The 21,558-nt window shown below is 41.4% G+C and overlaps 1 protein-coding gene across 4 annotated transcripts in view; it reads left to right on the top strand.

Annotated features, from left to right (window-relative positions):
- The window catches only part of usp25 (ubiquitin specific peptidase 25), a 221,857-nt gene that overhangs the window by 39,565 nt on the left and 160,734 nt on the right, over positions 1-21,558 (top strand). For all 4 annotated transcript variants that reach the window (XR_012098867.1, XM_073044804.1, XM_073044803.1 and 1 more), the window contains exon 4: positions 15,910-16,033. Coding sequence is in view for 3 of the 4 variants with exons in the window: in XM_073044804.1 (XP_072900905.1) it covers positions 15,910-16,033 (124 nt within the window). In the remaining variant the exon portion in view is untranslated. The remainder of the gene's footprint in view (positions 1-15,909; positions 16,034-21,558) is intronic.

The raw sequence follows: 21,558 nt of genomic DNA, 5'->3' as shown, positions 1-21,558 counted from the left end.
GCAGATAAGGAGTCAGATTTTGGAATGGTGCAATAATAACAGGGTTGTCGTGATGGGAGATTTTAATTTCCCCAGTATTGATTGGCATCTCCCCAGAGCAAGGGGTTTAGTTAGGGTAGAGTTTGTTAGGTGTGTTCAGGAAGATTTCCTGACACACTATGTCGATAAGCCTACAAGAGGAGAAGCTGTACTTGATCAGGATATTGGGGAATGAACCTGGTCAGGTGTCAGGTCTCTCAGTGGGAGAGCATTTTGGAGATAGTGATCTCAATTCTATTTCCTTTACCTTAGCATTGGAGAGGGATAGGAGCAGACAAGTTAGGAAATTACAGACCAGTGAGTCTTACTTCAGTGGTTGGTAAATTAATGGAGAAGATCCTGAGAGTCAGGATTTATGAACATTTGGAGAGGCATAATACGATTAGGAATAGTCAGCATGGCTTTGTCAAAGGCAGGTCGTGCTTAAGAGCCTGATTGAATTTTCTGAGGATGTGACTAAACACATTGATGAAGGAAGAGCAGTAGATGTAGTGTATATGGATTTCAGCAAGGCATTTGATAAAGTACCCCATGCAAGGCTTATTGAGAAAGAAAGGAAGCATGGGATCCAAGGGGACCTTGCTTTGTGAATCCAGAATTAGCTTGCCCACAGAAGGCAAAGAGTGTTTGTAGACGGGTCATATTCTGTATGGAGATCAGTGCCTCAGGGATCTATTCTGGGACCCCTTCTCTTTGTGATTTTTATAAATGACCTGGATGAGGAAGTGGAGGGGTGGGTTAGTAAATTTGTGGAAAACACAAAGGTTGGGGGTGTTGTGGATAGTGTGAATGAGTGTCAGGTTACAGCGGGACATCAGTGGGATGCAAAACTGAGCTGAGAAGTGGCAGATGGAGTTCAACCCAGATAAGTATGAGTTGATTCATTTTGGTAGGTCAAATATAATGGCAGAATATAGTATTAATGGTAAGATTCTTGGCAGTGTGGAGGATCAGAGGGATCTTTGGGACTGAGTTCATAGCATACTCAGCTGCTGCGCAGGTTGACTGTGTGGTTAAGAAGGCATACAGCGTATTGGCCTTCATCAAATGTGGGGTTGAGTTCAAGAGCCGTGAGGTAATGTTACAGCTATACAAGACCCTGTTCAGACCCCACTTAGAGTACTGTGCTCAGTTCTGGTCACCTCACTACAGGAAGGGTGTGGAAACTATAGAAAAGGTGCAGAGGAGATTTACAAGGATGTTGCCTGGATTGGGGAGCATGCCTTATGAGAATAGGCTGAGTGAATTTGGCTTTTTCTCCTTGGAGTAACAGAGGATGAGAGGTGACCTGATATAGGTGTATAAGATGACGAGAGGCATTGATTGTGTGGGTGAGGCTTTTTCCCAGGGCTGAAATGGCTAACACGAGAGGTCACAGTTTTAAGATGCTTGGAAGTAGGTACAGAGGAGACGTCAGGGGTAAGTTTAATGCAGAGAATGGTGAGTACGTGGAATGGGCTGCCGGCGACGGTGGTGGAGGCAGATACGATAGGGTCTTTTAAGAGACTCCTGGATAGGTACATGGAGCTTAGAAAAGTAGAGGGCTATAGGTAAGCCTAGGTAATTTCTAAAGTAAGTATGTGTTCGGCTAGCATTGTGGGCCAAAGGACCTGTATTGTGCTGTAGGTTTTCTATGTTTTTCTATGAAGTGTTTCCAAGTATGCGGATATGTATTCACCTGTACAGATGACTGGCTCCTGTATTTGTCTCACTTGAGCCAAATGTACTTGTGGTCCTGCACTATAGACTGATCACATATTCCATATTACCTTATGATATAGCAGCAGGCTTTTTGACCCACTGAGTTCTTGCCTGCTTACAGAGCAATCTAATTCTCCCACTATTTACTCCTGCTATCTATTAGGAATAACATTAGGAATGGTGCAAATGTTGCACCATTTAATTTTTATTTTATTTAAAGATACAGTGCAGGACAGGCCCTTCCAGCCTAATGAGCCACACTGCCCAGCGAGCCACCTATTTAACCCCAGCTTAATCTCATGACAATTTACAAAGATCAATTAACCTTCTAACTGGTCCATCGTATGACTGTGGGAGGAAACCAGAGCACCTGAAGGAAATCCATGCTTTCACAGGGTGGAACGTACAAACTCCATATAGACGCTGTTGGAATTGAACTCTGTACTCTGATGCCCAGAGCTGTATTAGTGTCGTGTTAACCATGGATACTGTGGTGTTCCATGGTAGGTTTGTTACAAGAAAAATTTTTTTACTATTGATAACTGATGTATTTATGATCAATGGCTCTACAGAAGTCAAGAATGAGGCATAAACTTGTTGCTTATGGCCGTTTTTATTAAGGGCTCAAAGAATAAAGGAATAAGGAAAAGGGGGAATGTGAGAGGCAAAGGCTTAGTAGCATGAGGGGAAGAGAGAAGACAAAAGAGACCGATCCAGCATGGTTTGGTTGTTTTCTACCTGTTCGTTGATAACAATAAATTTCATTGCTTGAATCAACCTATAAGCTAGACCCATTCAGATAATGTGATGCCCACCACTAAAAAAGTTTCTACAAAGTGACTGCCACCGCTATAAAAAAACACACTGAATAATTACATGTATGTAGGTAATTATATAAAAATACAAACCAGCATAAGAGCAGTTATTACCCCTCAGCCCTGAACAAAGAGGATAACTTAGCTTACCCCATCACTGTAACTGTTCCCACAACCTATGGACTCACTTTCAAGTTGGAAACTCTGTCTCGTAACAATAAATCTTGGCACAGAACCAGACCTTCAGGCCCACTTAGTCCATACATCCTCCCTGCGAGTCCCTGTTGTTCACATTTGGCCACAACCCTCTAAGCCCCTTGCTTCCATGTACCTATCCAAATGCTTCTTAACTATTGCATTTGTACTCACCACAGCCACTTCCTCTGGCAACTTGTTCCAGATACTCACCATCCTCTGCTCTCCTTTAAATTCCTGAGGTGACAAGAAGCTTTTATGGATTGGCATGTTTGTGTCCATATGGTACCACTAACTGTCTACCTCGGTTATTTTGTACTTGATTTATTTTTGTATTTAACACCGCCAATAGCTCTTTCATAACAGTGAGATCAGTTTTTTTGACCCTGGCAATATTGAAAAATATCCTGGTGCTAGGATAGACCCCTGGATTGCGTGTTCCAGACGAATGGCTGAATAAACTTGGGTGGGGTACGAACAACTTGAGGATGAGGGAAAAGCCAACCGAAAAGGTTGTAATTTTTAACACTTATGCCATCCCTAGACTTTATTATTCTTTGATACTGAATGAGACATCCCAGAACTCTCTTGTGAAATTCGACAGGATTGTCAGGAGCTTCATTAGTGAATTTTTACATCTTCCCTAGTGTTTGATGGGTCTGTATACTCAAGATTTAGAGATTTGTTTGGATTGGTATGTTTCTGCCCATTCAGTACTGCAAATTGTCCTGCCAGTCTAGTCAATTCAAGTTTATCGTCATTTAACTATATACATGTATATAACCTCAAGGCAAGTCAAGAAAGACACAGGAAGGTGTCTGCTCCTGCCCCAATAGGCGGTGCTCCTTGCCCCATCTGCGACCGTATCTGCGCTTCGGACTTCAGCCTCAGAAGTCATATGCGTGCCCACAGACGTTGACTGTGCAACATATTCATCTTCCTCGGACTTCGAGAGACTGCTACTAGTTGTATATAACTTAAATAACCATATAATGTATACAGAAATGAGACATTTCTCCGAACCAGGGCGTAAAGCAGAACAGTACACTTAACATATGATAACGTATGAACATAACGATGAAACCTACAGATGAATTACATATAAATAACAAACTAAAGTGCACTAAATTTAAATATTGTAAGGGTCGGAGCAGACTAACTAGTGACACTTGGAATTTAGTGCGGCAGGGAGTTCAGAAGCATAATGGCCGGGGAAAGAAACTTCCTCATCCTGACTGCTCTCGTTTTTATACATCTTAGTCTCCTGCCTGATGGTAGAAAATTATAGAGGATGCTGGATACTTAATAATACTAAGGGCCCTGTGTAGGCAGTGTTCCTGATAATGTCCCTGATAGATGGTAAGGAGACCCCTATGATCCTCTCAGCTGTTCTCATCATCCTTTGTAGGGACCTCTAGTCCAATGCTTGACTGCTCCTATACCAGATGGAGATGCAATTTGTCAGGACATTCTTAATGGTGCTCCTGTAAAATGGAGTTAAGGTCTGGGTGGGGGACGCGGAGCCTTGCTTGCCTCAATCTTCTTAGGAATTGGAGGCTAGGTTATTTTGCTCGTTGAACGGTGTATTGATAAGTGCGTCAGTTAGGAATTGATAAGTTGGGAGGTGCTGAGTGGTGTGGCTCAAAGGGCCCCTATCATGCTGTATCTCAATATTAACAAAAAATAAAAAACTAAAGTAATGTATTTAAGGTATGTGTTAAAAGATTAATGTAGTTTGTTTGAATGATGCAATGGGGGTTATAAAGCCTGTGCTTATTCCTTTTAAGAGCTAGGAAATTATGTTAAGACAAATGAAAATGAAGCATATTTCAGTGATCTAAGTAAATGGTTGTGCACGCTCAAGAGGTTTAGATGGATTTCCTATATTTCCAAATCTCAGTGAGTTTGTGGCTAATAAGTAAATGTATTGCAATTAACCCCTCTGCATGCATCCTATCAAATTAAGTAACTTGATCCTTTGAAAAGTTCCGAGTACTTTAAATAAGCTGTGGAAAGTACTGTTAATTACATTCAGGCCTGATGTAAAGTCTCATCCCAAAACGTCATTAAATGCTGCCTGATCTGCTGAGTTCCACCTGCATTTTGTGTATGCTTATCACATTCAGATTGGGGTGGGATACCAAACTTTGGGTTTAATTTTGCTATTTTCTGCTGCACTAGAATCAGAATGAGGTTTATTATCACTGACATATGTTGTGAAATTTGTTGATTTGCAGCACCAGTGGAGTGCCATACACAAAAATACGATAAATTACCTTAAGAAATATGTATTAAAATAATCAAATTAAATGAGTGGTGCAAAAAGAGATCAAAAGTAGTAAGGTAGTGTTCATGGGCTCATTGTCTGTTTGGAAATTTGCTAGCAGATGGGAAGAAGCTCTTCCTAAAACGTTGAGTAAGTGTCTTCAGGCTCCTGATGATAGTAATGAGAAGAAGGCACCTATTTGAGGCATCGCCTTTTGAAATGTCTTCCTATGCTCATGATGGAACTCGTGTCTAGTTTCAGGATACCAGATGCTCCAGTACAGGTTAATGGTAAGGCTCCATGGCACAAAAAAGGTTGGGAAACCCTGCTGTAGTATCTAGTTTCGGCTGCATGAACCCTATATCTGTGTGACAGAGATGTACTTGTGCAGCACAGTATTCAGAGATGGTAAAGTGAGTTTGATGATAAAAGCTATAACCTTGAAATGAAAGGGGGTTGAGGTAATCTACGTATTTATTTTAAGGTAAAACTGGTGTGCAAAGGCCTAGATAGAGTGCACATGGAGAGGATGTTTCCAATAGTAGGGAGAGTCCATAACCAGAGGGCACATCCTCAGAATACAAAGACATCCCATTAGAACTGAGATAAGGAATTTCTTAAGCCAGAGGGTGGTGAATCTGTGGAATTCATTGCCACAAGCATCTGTGGAGGCCAAATCATTCGGTATATTTAAAATGGTGGTTGATAGGTTCTTGTTTAGTCAAAGGTTACAGAGAGAAGGTTGAAGAATGGAGTTGAGAGGAATAATAAATCGGCCATGATTGAATGGCAGAGGAGTCTCAACAAGCCGAATGGCCTAATTCTGATCCTGTGTGTTTGCTGTGAATGCCCGCAAGAAATAGAATCTCAGGTAGTATACGATGACAGATATGTACTTTGATAATAAACATGCTTTGAACTTTGATGTCTTAAAATCTTAAATTTATGCTGGGATCAGATCAAAACTGAGGTGCTTGTTTGTTTTATAGACTATGCGCTGTTAGTCTATAAAAAGTATATATCCTGCAGCATGCTTGGTAGCGTTTATATTTTTTGGGATACAAACATGAAGAAGTCTCTTTTTGTTCATTGGCAAAGAAGGTTACATATTTATTTAGTTATATGGCAGAGAGCATTCTGACTGGCTACATCACAGCCTGGTAAGAAGTTTCCAACACACAGGATCACAAGAGACTGCAGAGGATTGTAAAGTCAGTCAGCTTCTTCATAGGCACAACCCTCCCCACATTTGAGGATCTCTTTAAGAGGTGTGCTTTAAGAAGGTAGTATCCATCATCAATGATCTTCAGTATCCGGGACAGCCTCTCTTCTTGTCACTAGGATCGCAGAGGAGATACAGGTGCCTGAAGACCCACTCGCAATGATTTAGGATCAGCTTTTCCTCCATTACCAGATTTCTGAATCGTCCATGAACACTACCTCATTATTGCTTTATTTGAGCTATTTGTTCTCTGTAATTTATAGATTTTTATGTCTTTGTATTGTATTGCTGCAGCAAAACACTGTTTCTTTTCATTTCTTGTTCTCTTTGCTTATTGCTATTTATTTATATTTGCATTTGCACAGTTCATTGTCTTCTGCACTCTGGTTGAATGCCCTAATTGGGCATTCTTTTATTGATCCTGGGATAGATTTGTTGAACATGCAAACAAGAAAATGAATCTCAGGGTTGTTAAGGTGACATGTATGTAATTTTGTATTAAAATTTACTTTGAACTGGGGGCTTTGCTATTGCTTGTATGGTGGGAGGGGGAGGGTTACTTTTGTTGCTCCTTGTGGGAGGGAGGGGGTCTTTAGGGTTCTAACATTTTCTGTCTCTCAGTTTTGTTTTGCTTTTATAAATGTCTGAATTCTCTGATATTAAATTGAACGATTTGAGCCATTTGAACATTGTACTGTATTTTCGTAACAATATATCTGATTCTGTATCAAACATTCATCAGACTTGTAGTGAGGACACACTCTTCCGCTCTCTCCCTTAGAAGATTCTACTTTTTTGTGAGACAATCTTGTTCGGAAAGTAATCTAGTTTTCATAGCTCTAGGCTCAGGAATGACTTGAAATGTTTGATCTGAAAGCAGCCTTGTACCTTAGCAAAGTCTAGCTTGATTGTCTGCATTCTGCTTCTATGCCCCACCCTCAAATTTAGTGAATTATAAACCCTTGGGAATTATATTTCACTTGAATATACTCATTTCAAGGCTGACTTGAACTAAACTGTCTGTTTCTGCTTAACCAAGATGTATGTTGAGAAGTATTTGTAATATCTTTGGCCTGCAGATTGATCTAGGAGTAGCCTGTTTTACTTGTGTGTGTACTGTGACCAGCACAGAGTTCCACAACTCTGACACTAATACTTCACTTTCATCACCTGTGCTTCTTCACCTACATTGGTTTCAGTGACCTGAATTGAAATTTTCCACATGTTGTTGTGCCTCTGTGGCCTTTTTTATAACTTTTTTATTTATTAATATTATTTCTTTCATTTTATATTTGCCTAGTTTGTTGTCTTTTGCACACTGGTTGAACGCCCAAGTTGCTGCTGCCTTTCACTGATTCTGTTACGGTTATTATTCTATTAAAGATTTAATGAGTGTGCCTGCAAGAAAATGAATCTCAGTGTTTTATGTGAGACGTATATGTACTTTACTTTGCATCTTGAAACACAGCATGACACTTTGGAGTGACAGAGCATGAGAGGTGACTCAAGAGAGGTATACACAATGATATGAGGCACTGAGAGAGTGACTTTATCCCAGGGCAGAAATGGCTAATACAAGGAGGCATAATTTTAAGGAGATTGGAAGAAAGTATAGGGGTAAGTTCTTTGCATGCTTGGAATGCCCTGTCTAGGGTGATCATAGAGGCCAATACAATAGGGGCATTAAGAAACTCTTAGATAGAAAGTATAAGGCTGTGTAGGAAGAAAGGGTTACATTGAGTAGGTTAAAAGGTTGGCACAACATTGTGGGCCGAAGGGCATGTACTGTGCTGTAATGTTCCATGTTTTATGATTCCTCAATATGGCTATAACTATGTACTCCTCCCCTAACTACATGTCTTTGCAATTCCCACCTGAATCCTGTCCCATCTCCCTCTTCTAGACCTTCTACGTAACCTACCTTGACATAATTTTCAATTACTTCTACTACTTGTAGTATGGAGTTAAATTAGTTTATTTATGCTTCTGAAAAGAAGCAGGAGATATTGTACTATGTAAATCTATGTGGTGACACTGGTTACATCACTGTCTGGTATGGAGAGGCTGCTGCACAGGATTGGAAAAAGCTGCAGAAGGTTGTAAACTCAGCCAGCCTCATCACAGCACTTCCTCCCATCGAGGACACCTTCAAAAGGTGGCATCGATTGTTAAGGACACCCACCACTTAGGAGCTGCCCTCTTCTCATTGCTACTATCAGCAAGGAAGTGTAGGAGCCTGCAGATGCACACTCAACATTTTAGGAACAGCATCTTCCCCTTCACCATCAGATTTCTGAACATTCCATTCATAATGTCTCACTATTTTGTTCTCTTTGCAATACTTATTTTTTTATTTTTCTTATTATAATAATATTTTTTGCTTTGCCCAGTACTACTGCAAAACAAAACAATTCACACCAAGTATTAGTAATTCTAAAAGTGGTTCTGATGCTATAAATTGCTACATTGAAGGGAGATGATGGATGGAAAGGATAAAGTGCTGAAAAAGAGGGAGTCTGATAGGAGAGGACACTATCATGGAAAAAAGTAAGGAGGGAACCAGGTGGGCAGGTGAGTGGAGGAGAAGGGGTCAGAGGGGAGCTCGAATGGGTATTGGAGAAAGGGGAGAGGGACGATTTGCCAGGAGTTGTTGAATTGGATATTCATGCCATCAAGTTGGAGGATACCCGGATGGACTGTGTGGTGTTGTTCCTCTAACCTGAGAGTGACCTCACCTTGGTAGCAGAGGAAACCATTGACTGACATATCACAATGGGAAGTAGAATTAAAGTGTGTGGCCACTGGGAAATTCTGCCTATCAGAAACATAGAAAACCTACAGTCCAATAAAGGCCAACACGAGGAAATCTGCAGATGCTGGGAATTCAAACAACACACACAAAATGCTGGTGGAACGCAGCAGGCCAGGCAGCATAAATAGGGAGAAGTGTTGTCAACGTTTCGGTTAGTCCTGATGAAGGGTCTGGGCCCAAAACGTCGACAACACTTCTCCCTATAGATGCTGCCTGGCCTGCTGCGTTCCACCAGCATTTTGTGTGTGTTGCCCAATAAAGGCCCTTTGGCCTACAATGCTGTGCTGAACATGTACTTACTTTAGAAATTACCTCAGATTACCCGTAGCCCTCTATTTCTCTAAGCTCCATGTACCTATCCAGGAGTCTCTTAAAAGACCCTACCATATCTGCCTCCACCACCTTTGCCGGCAGCCCATTCCACACACTCACCACTCTCTGCGTTAAAAAAAAACCTTACCCTGACATCTCTTATACCTATTTCTAATCACCTTAAAACTGTGTCCTCTCAGGTTAGCCATTTCAGCCCTGGGAAAAAGCCACATCCTTCCTGTAGTGAGGCGACCAGAACTGAGCACAGTACTCCAAAAGGTTGAATTTGAAACTCTCCCAGAATGTTACTTGACCTGCTCAGTTGATATGAGCAAGTGAATGACATTGGTCAAGCCTGCAATGTAAACTACTATGCCCACTTTGTTCAGGTATTCCTTATAGTGTAGGTGTGTAATGTTTTTTCCCTTTATCCTCACTTAGCTTTTGAGGATTTGTTGCTGGAGGACAATCCTTGGAGCATTTGTAGTCTTCCCAACATCCTGTGGTCTTTCTTTAGGATTAAGCGTGATCTTTGTTTGTCACATGTACATCAAAGCATAAAGTAAAATTTGCCATCTGTGCCAGTGACTGACAGAGTGCGAGGATGATCTGGTGGCTGCCTGGAAGTGTCGCCGTGCTTCTGGCACCAAAATAGCATGCTTGCAACTTACCAAATTTTACCGGTACATCTTTGGAATGTGGGAGGAAACCGGAGAACACAGAGGGAGCTCACATTCTCCTTGCCGAAAACGGTGGGAATTGAGCCCCGATCTTCTGATTGCTGATGCTGTTAAGTGTAGTGCTAACCGCTATGCTAACGTGCCACCCTCTTGTGACTCTGTGCTGCACTCGCATTCAAACCACCCAGGTGGCTTTCAATGAAGAGCTGAGTCCTGATTCAATGAATCCTGTAGTCAGACACCCTACTATAAGAGAGCCCAATCCTGTAGTCCGACACCCTATTACAGGTTTTCAACTGGGGTTCCATGAGAGATCATGATTAAAAAGAAATTAACATTGTTCTTTGAACTTCGTGCAATGTGTGATGTTGGTGCTCACAGTGGTGGGCAGTGACTGAGCAGCCCTGTTTGCAATCTTTTTAGAGGTATCTCAGCCCAGTATGGCAGTGTGCAGTAGGATCGCGTTTACTTGGTTGAATTCACTCTCGGTTTTGACGTGAGACAAGAAAGGCCGTTCATAATTGGTGAGTGCTTGTGTTGCACGGAAGGGACGGTCGGCTGATGAGGAGCGTGAAGTGCATTGAATGGTCTCGACCAGCTCGGGCTGTGATATCAGCTTCTTCCTCCTGAATTACCTCCCCCAACTTGCCCTTACTGACTGACTTGTAAGACCATAAGATGTGGAGCAGAATTAGGCCATTTGGCCCATTGAGCGAACAAACTTCCAGTGCAGTAGAAAATTGGAAGGAAATTTTCATTGTAAAGAAATTTTTATGCGCCATGACTTAGCTGCTGGCTTGCCGCTTTGCTGTTGTGAACATTGCAAAAGGTGGATTGTGTAGGTTAGAAGTGAATTGTATTGTGAAGTTTTTGTATTTGTATCTTTTCACTGCACTAGTGCAATAATGGACACAAAAAAGTCCGTTATTACAATGAAAACTACTTATCAATGTATTTTCCATGGACTGGTGATCCAAGTTGTCTTATTCCATTGTACCTAGTCCGTGGCAAAGAACTTACAAATGCAGCAATGGCTCTGGCAAAATTGAAAAGACACTTCACACCAAATCACAGCGATATGACGTGTAAAAGTGCAGATTATTTTAAATGGCTATTGGAATCTCAAAAACAGAGTAAAGCTGTTAATAAAGTCAGACAGTAAAGGGTAAAGGAGGGAAGTTATTTAGTATCAAAACTTATGACCCAGAAAAGTCACATGGTTGGTGAGAACCTAATAATGCCAGCATGTAAAATTATAGTGGGTAAAGTACTAGGACAAGATGCAGTACGAGATATCGAAGAGGTTTCACTCTCAAACAGTGCGGTAAGTCATGTAAGACAAGTCATATTGATGACATGTCATATGGAGGCCGGTGACTAGTGGTGTGCCTCAGGGATCTGTACTGGGTCCAGTGTTGTTTGTCATATACATTAATGATGGGGTGGTAAATTGGATTAGTAAGTATGCAGATGATACTAAGGTAGGTGACGTTGTGGATAATGAAGTAGGTTTTCAAAGCTTGCAGAGAGATTTAGGCCAGTTAGAAGAGTGGGCTGAACGATGGCAGATGGAGTTTCATGCTGATAAGTGTGAGGTGCTACATTTTGGTAGAAATAATCCAAATAGGACATACATGGTAAATGGTAGGGCATTGAAGAATGCAGTAGAATAGAGTGATCTAGGAATAATGGTGCATAGTTCCCTGAAGGTGGAATCTCATGTGGATAGGGTGGTGAAGAAAGCTTTTGGTATGCTGGCCTTTATAAATCAGAGTATAGGAGCTGGGATGTAATGTTAAAATTGTACAAGGCATTGGTAAGGCCAAATTTGGAGTGTTGTGTACAGTTCTGGTCACCAAATTATAGGAAAGATGTCAACAAAATAGAGAGAGTACAGAGAAGATTTACTAGAATGTTACCTGGGTTTCAGCACCTAAGTTACAGGGAAAGGTTGAACAAGTTAGGTCTTTATTCTTTGGAGCATAGAAGGTTGAGGGGGGACTTGATAGAGGTATTTAAAATTATGAGGGAGATTGATAGAGTTGACGTGGATAGGCTTTTTCCATTGAGAGTAGGGGAGATTCAAACAAGAGGACATGAGTTGAGAGTTAGGGGCAAAAGTTTAAGGGTAACACGAGGGGGAATTTCTTTACTCAGAGAGTGGTAGCTGTGTGGAACGAGCTTCCAGTAGAAGTGGCAGAGGTAGGTTTGGTATTGTCATTTAAAGTCAAATTGGATAGGTATATGGACAGGAAAGGAATGGAGGGTTATGGGCTGAGTGCAGGTCAGTGGGACTAGGTGCGAGTAAGCGTTCGGCATGGACTAGAAGGGCCGAGATGGCCTGTTTCTGTACTGTAATTGTTATATGGTTATATGATGCTGAAGAAGTTTTATGCGATAAACTGAGGAACAACAGCTTCTCTATCCATGTTGATGAGTCAAAGATTTCACCAAGAAGTGCCATGCTGTAACATTTGTAAGATTTGTTATTGATGGTGAAATTTAAGAAAACTTTTTCTGTCGCAAAGAGCTGCCCGAAACAAGCAAAAGCCAAGATATATTTAATGTTTTGATATCATATCTGGAAACAAATGGTTTGACTTGGAGGAACTGTGTTGCTTTGGCTTATGGTTTTTAGAAACTTAACTATTCAACATTGTTAATAAATTTTCATGTTGTAAGTAGCATTAATTAAAATTGATTTACAATCTTTATTTAAATTAAATCTACCAAGTCCACCTTTAGAGAAATTAATCCCATTTTGGTTTAAGGCAATTATTTAACAGAAATTTATTATATTTGCCCTCTGAGTTTTTAAAATTTAAGAAAGGGAAAGAAAGAGATTAATTTCAAGAAAGGTATGCAAAGCTTAACTACCTATTTTTTTCAAGAACGGTTGGCTAAAAATTCATTCTCCACTCAAAAGAGCATTGACAATTATTTTTGGATTATTATATCTGCAATGTATTGATCATGTTAACATATCAGGAGCTGTAGATTTAATAATATTTACGCAGGGGTTCCCTGAGACATGAAAATTATTTCAAGGGTTTTTCCAGGGCAAAATAGTTGAGAAAGGGTGCTCTAGTATAAGGGAGACCAGTCCTGTTCTCTGACAATGTGAGTCACTGGTGAGTTACTTTTTCAGACATAATTATATTTAGAACAGATCAGGAATTGAAACTGGGGGTTTCCAGTTTTTGTAGCCTTGTATGATATTGCAAAATGAGCATATTTGTTACTTTCACTTTCTGTTCTCTTTCATTAGAGTTTTTAAAATTTATTTAGGACGGAACAGGCCCTTCCGGCCCAAGGTGCAGCACTGCTCAACATCCTGTTTTATCCTAGCCTAATCACAGGACAATTTACCATAACCAATCAACCTCCTAACCAGTACATCTTTGGACTGTGGGAGGAATCCAGAGCACCCAGAGGAAACTCACGTGGTCACGAGAGAACATACAGGCTCCTTTGGGATGATGCCAGAATTGAGCTCCAAACTCCGGAATGCCCTAGGCTGTAGTAATGTTGATCTGACCACTGTGCTAAGTTGTAAGGTCGCTTAGCTTGTTGGGCTGATGGCAGCTCCAAGCCAACTAATTAGTCCCAGTGTTCCTGCTCTTTCATTATAATCCTGATTTATTTTGTTTCAAATAAATCTACAGAACTGTGCAAAAGTCTGAGATATAGAGAGGGGTGCCTAAGACTTTTGCACAGTACTGTATTTGTCAACTTGGAGCAAAGGACATTGGGAATGCAAGGTTGGAGCACTGCAGGTAGGGTGTGGGACAGGTGACAGAGGAGTGCCAGGGGCAAGGTGTTGGCATGAATGCAGACACACCCAGCCCTGAGACACCAGGGAAGGGCATTTGATTCCAGGCAATTGGTTTATTGATCATTACAGAATGTCTCTCTGGTGCTTCTGCTCCATTCCCTCTCCCTTTCTCCTTCCCACTCCAGTGCACAATGGAGACCCATATCAGAGTCAGGTTTATAATAACTCACATATGTCATGATTTTTCTTTGTAATAGCAGTGCAGTGCAATACATAAAATTACTACGGTACTGTGCAAAAGTCTTGGCACCCAAACTATCTATATGTACCTAAGACTTTTGCGCAGTACTGTTTTTCAGTTTGTGCCCGACACACTTTCAGGCACTCTATTTCCTGTTTTTTTTGCCAATTTATTCTTTTCGCTGAGTTCCATTCCAAGTGATGGCCCATTCCCAAGTGTAATGATTCTGATATCTACAATGAAAAATCCCACCTAAAGCTGTAACTTGTCGATCTGAGCTGCAGGACCTATGTAGCTCTTGAAGTTCTTTAGCAACACATAGAAAATGCCAGAGGAACACAGCAACTTAGGCAGCATCTTTGGAAATTAATAAACAGACGACGTTTTAGGCCAAGATCCTTCATCAGGACTGAAAAGAAAGGGGGATGGAGACAGAATAAGAAGGTGGAGGAGAAATAAAGGAGCATAGCTAATGGGTGATTGGTGAGGCCAGGTGAAAGGGGAAAGATAGGTAAGTGGAGGCGTGGGTGGTTGTACAACCTCAACATAACATCCCAACTCGCTGCTCAGATTTATGAAGGCTAATGTGCCGAAAGCTCTCTATATGACCTATCTACGCCACATTCAAGGGATTATGTATTCCTATGTCCCTCTGTTCTATTGCACTCCTTGGTGCCCTACCATTTGCTGTGTAAGTCCTACCCTGGTCTGTCCTCCCAAAGTGCAACATCTCACACTCATCTGCAATAAATTCCATCTGCCATTTCTCAGCCCAGGTGTGTGTGCATTTAGCTTGTATCTGTTAGGCTGCAGATGCATGTAAAGTAACAGATGACATTTAAGGCAGAGACCCTTCATCAGAACTGGAAAGGAAGGGGGAAGAAGCCAGAGTAAGAATGTGGGGGGAGGGAAAGGAGTGCAAGCTGGCAGGTGATATAGTGGAGACCAGGTGAGAGGGAAATTAACTGGGAGTTGCAGCAAGAAGCTGAGAGAGACAGGTGGAAAAGGTAAAGCATTTGAAGGAGAAGGAAGCTGAGAGGAGAGTAGACCATGGGGAATTGGGAAGGAGGAGGAGAACAGAGGAAGGTGAAGAGATGAGAAGGGGGTGGGAGGGTAACCAGAATGGAAAATGAAAAAAGGATGGAGGGGCAAAGATTACTGGAAGTTGGAGAAATCAGTGTTGATGCCAGGAGGTTGGAGGCTATCCAGACAAAATATGAGGTGGTACTGCTCCTATCTGAATTTTGCCTCATCATAGAGGAGGCCATGTACAGACATTTATCCAGTGCTCCTGGTATGGCCTCCTCTACATTTATAAGACATGATGCAGTTTGGGGGACCACTTTGTCGATCACCTTTGCTGTGTCCACCACAAAAGGCAAGATCACCCCAGTGGCCACCAATTTCACTACTACTTTTTGATATGTCCAGTTACCCTCCTCCTTCCCTTTCTTCCATGGTCCACTAAATTCTCCTCTTAGATTCTTTCTTCTTCAGTCTCACCTGTCAGCTTATACTCCATCTCCTGCCCCCCACCTTCTTATTCTGGCTTCTACCCCCTTCCTTTACACTTTTCCTGAAGCGTCTTGGTCCAAAATATCGACAGTTTATTCCCCTCCATAGATGCTGCCTGACTTGCATTTTGTGCATGCTGCTCAAGATTTCCAGCATTTGCGGGATGACTTGTGTTTGAAAAGAAGAGAATTGGTCCACTGATTGCAAACCTTTTTGCTACACGTGGCAGAATCTTGTTACCTATACAGTCTGATTCTTGTTCTCCATTCAATCCAACGACTTCTCCCCACTAAAAATAAAATTCTAATTGGATGATTGTATTTGTGATGGTTACAGATGTCATCGACCTCACCGGAGATGACAAGGATGACCTGCAGAGGGCAATTGCTCTAAGTTTGGAGGAATCCAATCGTGCCTTCAGGGAGACTGGTATAACAGATGAAGAGCAAGCCATCAGTAGGTGAGTGGCTTGGAGGCTATCATACCAAATCCTCATGAATGATGAAGCTGGGATGGAGAAATTTCTGCTTTGGAACTTTGCCCCAGGTGTTGTTACATGAGAATAATTATATTAGAACGGCTAAACTTTCAAGACATTATACAAATTCCTCCCAGTGTTTGTTTCCTTAATTCTGTTCTTAAGTATTCAAGTGTCGTAGACAGACACAAGATTGGGACCTCTACCTGAGTCAGCAAGGTGGGCTAATGAAGCAACTGCCCATTTCAAAAACTTGAGGTTCTGCACATGCTGAAAATCCAGAGCAACACACACATTAAATGCCGGAGGGACTAAGCAGGTCAGGCTGCATCTGTGATGATGAGTAAACAGTCAGTGTTTCAGACTAAGACCTTTCATCAGGACTGGAAAGATAGTAGTGGGAAAAAAAAGCATTTTCAAGGTGGTGGGGGTCCTTAATGATGGATGTTGCCTTACTGAGGCATTGTCTTTTGAATTTGTCCTGAATACTGGTGAGGCTGGTGTCCATGATGAAGTTGGCTGAGTTTACAACACTGTCTATTTTTCCACTCCTGTGGAGTGACCCTTCCATACTAGACAGTGATGCAACTAATTAGAATGCTCTCTACGATTCATCTGTAGAATTTGCTAGAGTATTTGGTGACATACCATATCTTCTCAAACTCCTAATGAAATAGAGGTGCTGTCGTACCTTCTATGTAATTGAATCAATATGTTGGGCCAGGATAGATGAGCCTGAGTATATCTGCCTGTGTGAATGCTGTTCACTAATTGTGTTATAATTTTGTTTGGGCTTCGCACTCTGCCAGTGCTAATGACAACTGTCAGTGAGATTTGGTACTAATAAAGAGGGAGAAGTGCAGGCAAGGTATAATCAAACATTGTATAATATATCAAGAAACAGAGGTCCACTAGTTCAAAGTTCAAAGCACATTTATTACTAAAGTGTGTGTGCGCGCGCGTGTAAACAACCTTGAGATTCATCTCCAACCACAAAGCAAAAAGACCCAAAAGAATCCATTTTAAAAAAAAAGTAGACAGTCAAACATCCAGAGGGAGGGAAACGGACAAATCTTACGAACAATAAACACAAGAAAATAGCGTTTTGAACTGAAGTCCACAGAGAGTCTGTCCACAGACCTTTAGTTCAGTGCAGAACAGAGTAAACATTGCAGAGAAGCAAGCTGAACTGGCCCATCCCTTGCCTTGGGCCCTGACATCATGACTTTTTGAATCTGGCCCGGTGCCTAAATCGTCGTCCAAACACCGGGTTCATAATCTGCACATCTTGAACAACACGCACAAACACAGACAAAATACTGGAGAAATATTCCTCTCCATAGATGTTGCCTGACCTGCTGAATTCCTCCATCATTTTGTGTGTGTTCCACTATATAATAGATCATTTTTAACTGAGTGAAGTACATTAATGAGGGCACACTTATTAGCAAAAATGTAAGTTGACTTATTCAAATTTGTCGATTATGCAAGAAAGATATCTTTAGGATTCCAGAACAGAAAGAGTGTGATGAGTGTAGTTTCAATATATTGAGTCTTTTGGGTGAAGCGGTGGTCTTGAATAGGAATGTGGGAGTGCAAATGACAACAGTGTTATGGACCACAATGGACATTATAAACAACAAGAACGTGATCTCAAAACATTAACACTTCCACGTCTCATGACCATAGAAAGCTGTTGTGAAATCGATACTAGTTCACGGACAGATTTGAAGAATGCCACCACAGATGGTGTAAAACCCCTTCAGTACTTGATTCTCCAGAATTAGATAGACTTGCATCCTATTTTGAGAGGCACAGTTGCTTCCTCCTGTAATAATCCACAGTGCTTATAAAACAGGTAGATTTGTACTTTATTTGGGGTTCTTAGAGTCATAGAGCACTATAACACAGAAACAGGCCCCTCAGCCCACCTAGTCTGTGCCAAGGTATTATTCTGCCTTCTCCCGTCCACCATTACCCTCCCATTCAAGTACCTATCCAAATTTTTCTTAAGTTTTGAAATTGAACCCACATCCACCACAGTTGCACCACCGTCTGAGTGAAGAAGTTCTCCCTGAGGGTTCCCTTAAATAATTCACCTTTCACCTTTAACCCATGTCCTCTAGTTCTAGTCTCAACCACCCTCAGTGCAAGAAGTCTGCTAGTAGTTATCTATACACCTCATAATTTTGTGTACTTTATTAGTCATCCTTCAGCCAGGTGCTACAGAATGAAACATGATCATTGAATCAGTGTTTTGCCAAATAGAGCTTTAGACAAACAAGTATGGATTAAATAGTGTTAGCAAAACCAGAAGGTCATGAGAATCATAGACTGAGATCCTGTAAACATTTCCAGACCTGTCAAAAAAAGAGAAATATTTGCAAATCTTTGGCAAGTCAGTGCAATTGATCTTTTTGGTTCTTCCTGGTTTCATGAAGATTTTTTGTAATCAATTGTGGAAAAAAATTGTCAGCAATCTGTCTAATTCTAATTGAGAACAAGCCTAGAGCTATTATGGTTATGAGGATGCAGAAAAGACTTCCGTAATGCATCAGAAGAGAAAGGTTAAAGAATAGTTTTATTTATCATCTGTACACTGAAATGCGTCATTTACATCATTGTCTTGCAATGTGCTAGGGGGCAGCCCGCAAGTATCACCATGTTTCCCGCGCTTACGTAGCATGCTTACAACACATTAACCCTAATCTGTACATCTTTGGAATGTGGGAGGGAACCAGAGCACCCAGAGGAAGTCCGCATGGTCATGGAGTTCCAGGCCTGGAGTTTGGAGTCCTCATCCATAAGACATAGGTGCAAAAGTAGGCCATTTGGCCCATTGAGTCTGCTCTGCCATCCTATGATTCATCATCCAGGATCCTCGTTGTTATTGGTGAGTTCTGGAGTAGATATTGAAGATAGAAGCCCGAAAGTCGATCGGAAGTCTGGAATTTTGAGGCCATGGGGGAAGTCAAATGCAGTGTCTGGGAATCTGAGAGTTTACTGGAGGCTAGAGGCTGAAAATGACGTGTCCTGGGGTTGGAGGAGTGTGTGTGTAGGTAGGAGGGGCCGGACAGGGGGCTTGCTTTGTTATTGTTGTTTTGTTGCCTGTTTGTGCTCTGCTTTGTCGTGTGTTTTGTGTTGTTACGCTGAGAATTGTGGGCGTGCTGTGTTGGTGCAAAAATGTGTGACAACACGTGTGTTGCCCCTGTATGTCCTTAGATTGTGCTGGTTATTAAATCAAACATTTCACTGTATGTTTTGATGTACATGTGATAAACAAAAATGAATCTGAATCGGCAAGAGAGCCAGTAACCAAAAGGGCACAGACTGGGGGGGAAAAAAAGTCACAGATTAGTTGGGGTTTTTATCATGTGTGTTATATGCTAGAATGCACCACTTAAAAGAAAATTGAAAATCAATAAAGACCATTCACGTGACTGCAGGTGAAGTGTGCAGATGGGGCTGCCTGGCCTTTCTTAAAGACCTGGTGTGCTAATGCCCTGTGAAGTCACTGTTAAAAAGAAAAATCAGTCAGAAATTGATGGACCAAATAAAAATTGATTCCCACCCATCAATTTGTTAATGAGGTCCTCTTGATGAATGCCTTATGGTTTGTGCTTCATTTCCACCTGCGCCCATTATACAGATCGAAGCTCATAAATAAAGAATGGTTTATTACAGTCATAGTCTTCCTCAGAGCAGCTTACTGTTGTGACCTCTTGAAAGCAGCTGAACCGTCTTCGAGGACAGCACTTCATTCACACATTTTGAGTTTTCTACACAGTTCTTTATAAATAGAACAGCATAACGGCCATTGTATATGATATCTCTTTATATTATGCTGACCAAGCTCATGTTTCTAAAGAAGATGTGAATTATGAGTTTTGCCTCTGATGGTCATTACTTTCCTGGTTCATATTCAGTTTTTCAATCACAAGAGGTTCTTCGGGTGCTGGACACCACACACAAAACGCTGGAGAAACTCTGCAGATCAGGCAGCATCTATGGAGAAGGATAAATGGTTGATGCTTCAGACTGAGACGCTTCATCATATTCAGTTTCTGTTTTAGTTTGGTTTTGTTTCATTTTTTTCTTGCTCTTCAGTTTCATTTCTCTTTTATAATATCTTAGCTCATTGCAACATGTTTCATCAACTTTCTATTCTGACCCTACTCCAAAGGCTAAATTTTGACACTGTCTCTCCCTGCTGTGCATTCTGGCTGGCTGCATCACAGCCTGGTACAAAGGCTCCGATGCACAGAATCACAGGAGGGTTGTTGACTCAGCCAGCTGTATTATAGGCACAACCCTCTTCACAGTCAGGGACATCTTCAAGCGATTGTACCTCAAGAAGGCAACATTTGTCACTTGTAATCCTCACCATTCATTGCCATAGTAGATAACGTGAAGGCAAAGTGTTTGAGTATATTTAAAGTGGAAGTTGATAGGTTCTTGATTTAAAAAGGATACCAAAGGTTATTGGGGGAAGGCTTGAGAATGGGGTTGAGAGAGAAAATAAATCAGCGATGATCAAAGGGTGGAGCAGATATGATGGGCTGTATGGCCTAATTCTGCTCAGTATCAATCGAGGTGATACAGGAACCTGAAGACCCACACTTAATGGTTTAGGAACAGAGTCTTTCCTTCTGCCATCAGATTTCTGAATGGTCCATAAACCCATGATTACCACCCTGTATTCCTTTTTTTTGCATATTTATTTTGCAGTTTACAGGCATGTTTTAATGTCTTTGTACTATATTGCTGCCAAAACACACATTCCACATCATGAGTTAGTAATAATAAATCTGATTCTGATTTTAAGAGCAGCACCTCCCAATCTTTTGGGATTTAAAAAAAAACTCAGCCTTATTTTTTTTTGATGGCTTTGCCTTTTCCACACTGTATTCCATCTGCCATGTAGACACCCACTCACTCAGCTTGCTTGTCCAAATCCTCTTTGCAATGAGTTAATCTCCTGTGGCACTGCTCATGTCCAGTCCACTGTAGCTCATCTCAACAGCTGGAAAATACATCCAGTTTACTCCTCCTGTACCTAATAAAGTTGCCTCTGAGTGTATGTTCATGGTCTTCTGCTGCTGTAGTCTATCCACTTCAAGATTTGATGCATTATGTGTCCAGAGATGCTCTTATGCACACCACTGTGGTAACAGGTGGTTATTTGAGTTACTGTCACCTTCCTGTCAGCTTGAGTCAGTCAGTCTGGCCATTCTCTCTGACCTCTCTCGTTAACAAGGCATTTTACTGGGATTCCGTGAGAGATCATGACTTTTTTTAAAAATGTCAATTTTTGAACTTTGCGTGATGCTAATGCTCCCAATGGTGGGCAGTGACCAAGCAGCCCTGTTAGCAATCTCGTTAGAGTGGCAGTGCGCAGTAGGACCCTGTTTATTTGGTTGAGTCCATTCACAGTTTTTGACACAAGATAGGTTGATAATTGGTTAGTACTATATTGCACGGGGTGGGGGGGGGGGGAGGACAGTAGG

Source organism: Hemitrygon akajei, chromosome 5 (assembly GCF_048418815.1).
Source record: "Hemitrygon akajei chromosome 5, sHemAka1.3, whole genome shotgun sequence".
Taxonomy (NCBI): Eukaryota; Metazoa; Chordata; class Chondrichthyes; order Myliobatiformes; family Dasyatidae; genus Hemitrygon; species Hemitrygon akajei.
Note: the sequence above shows the minus strand (reverse complement) of the source record. Positions and strands in the feature narration are given on the sequence as shown.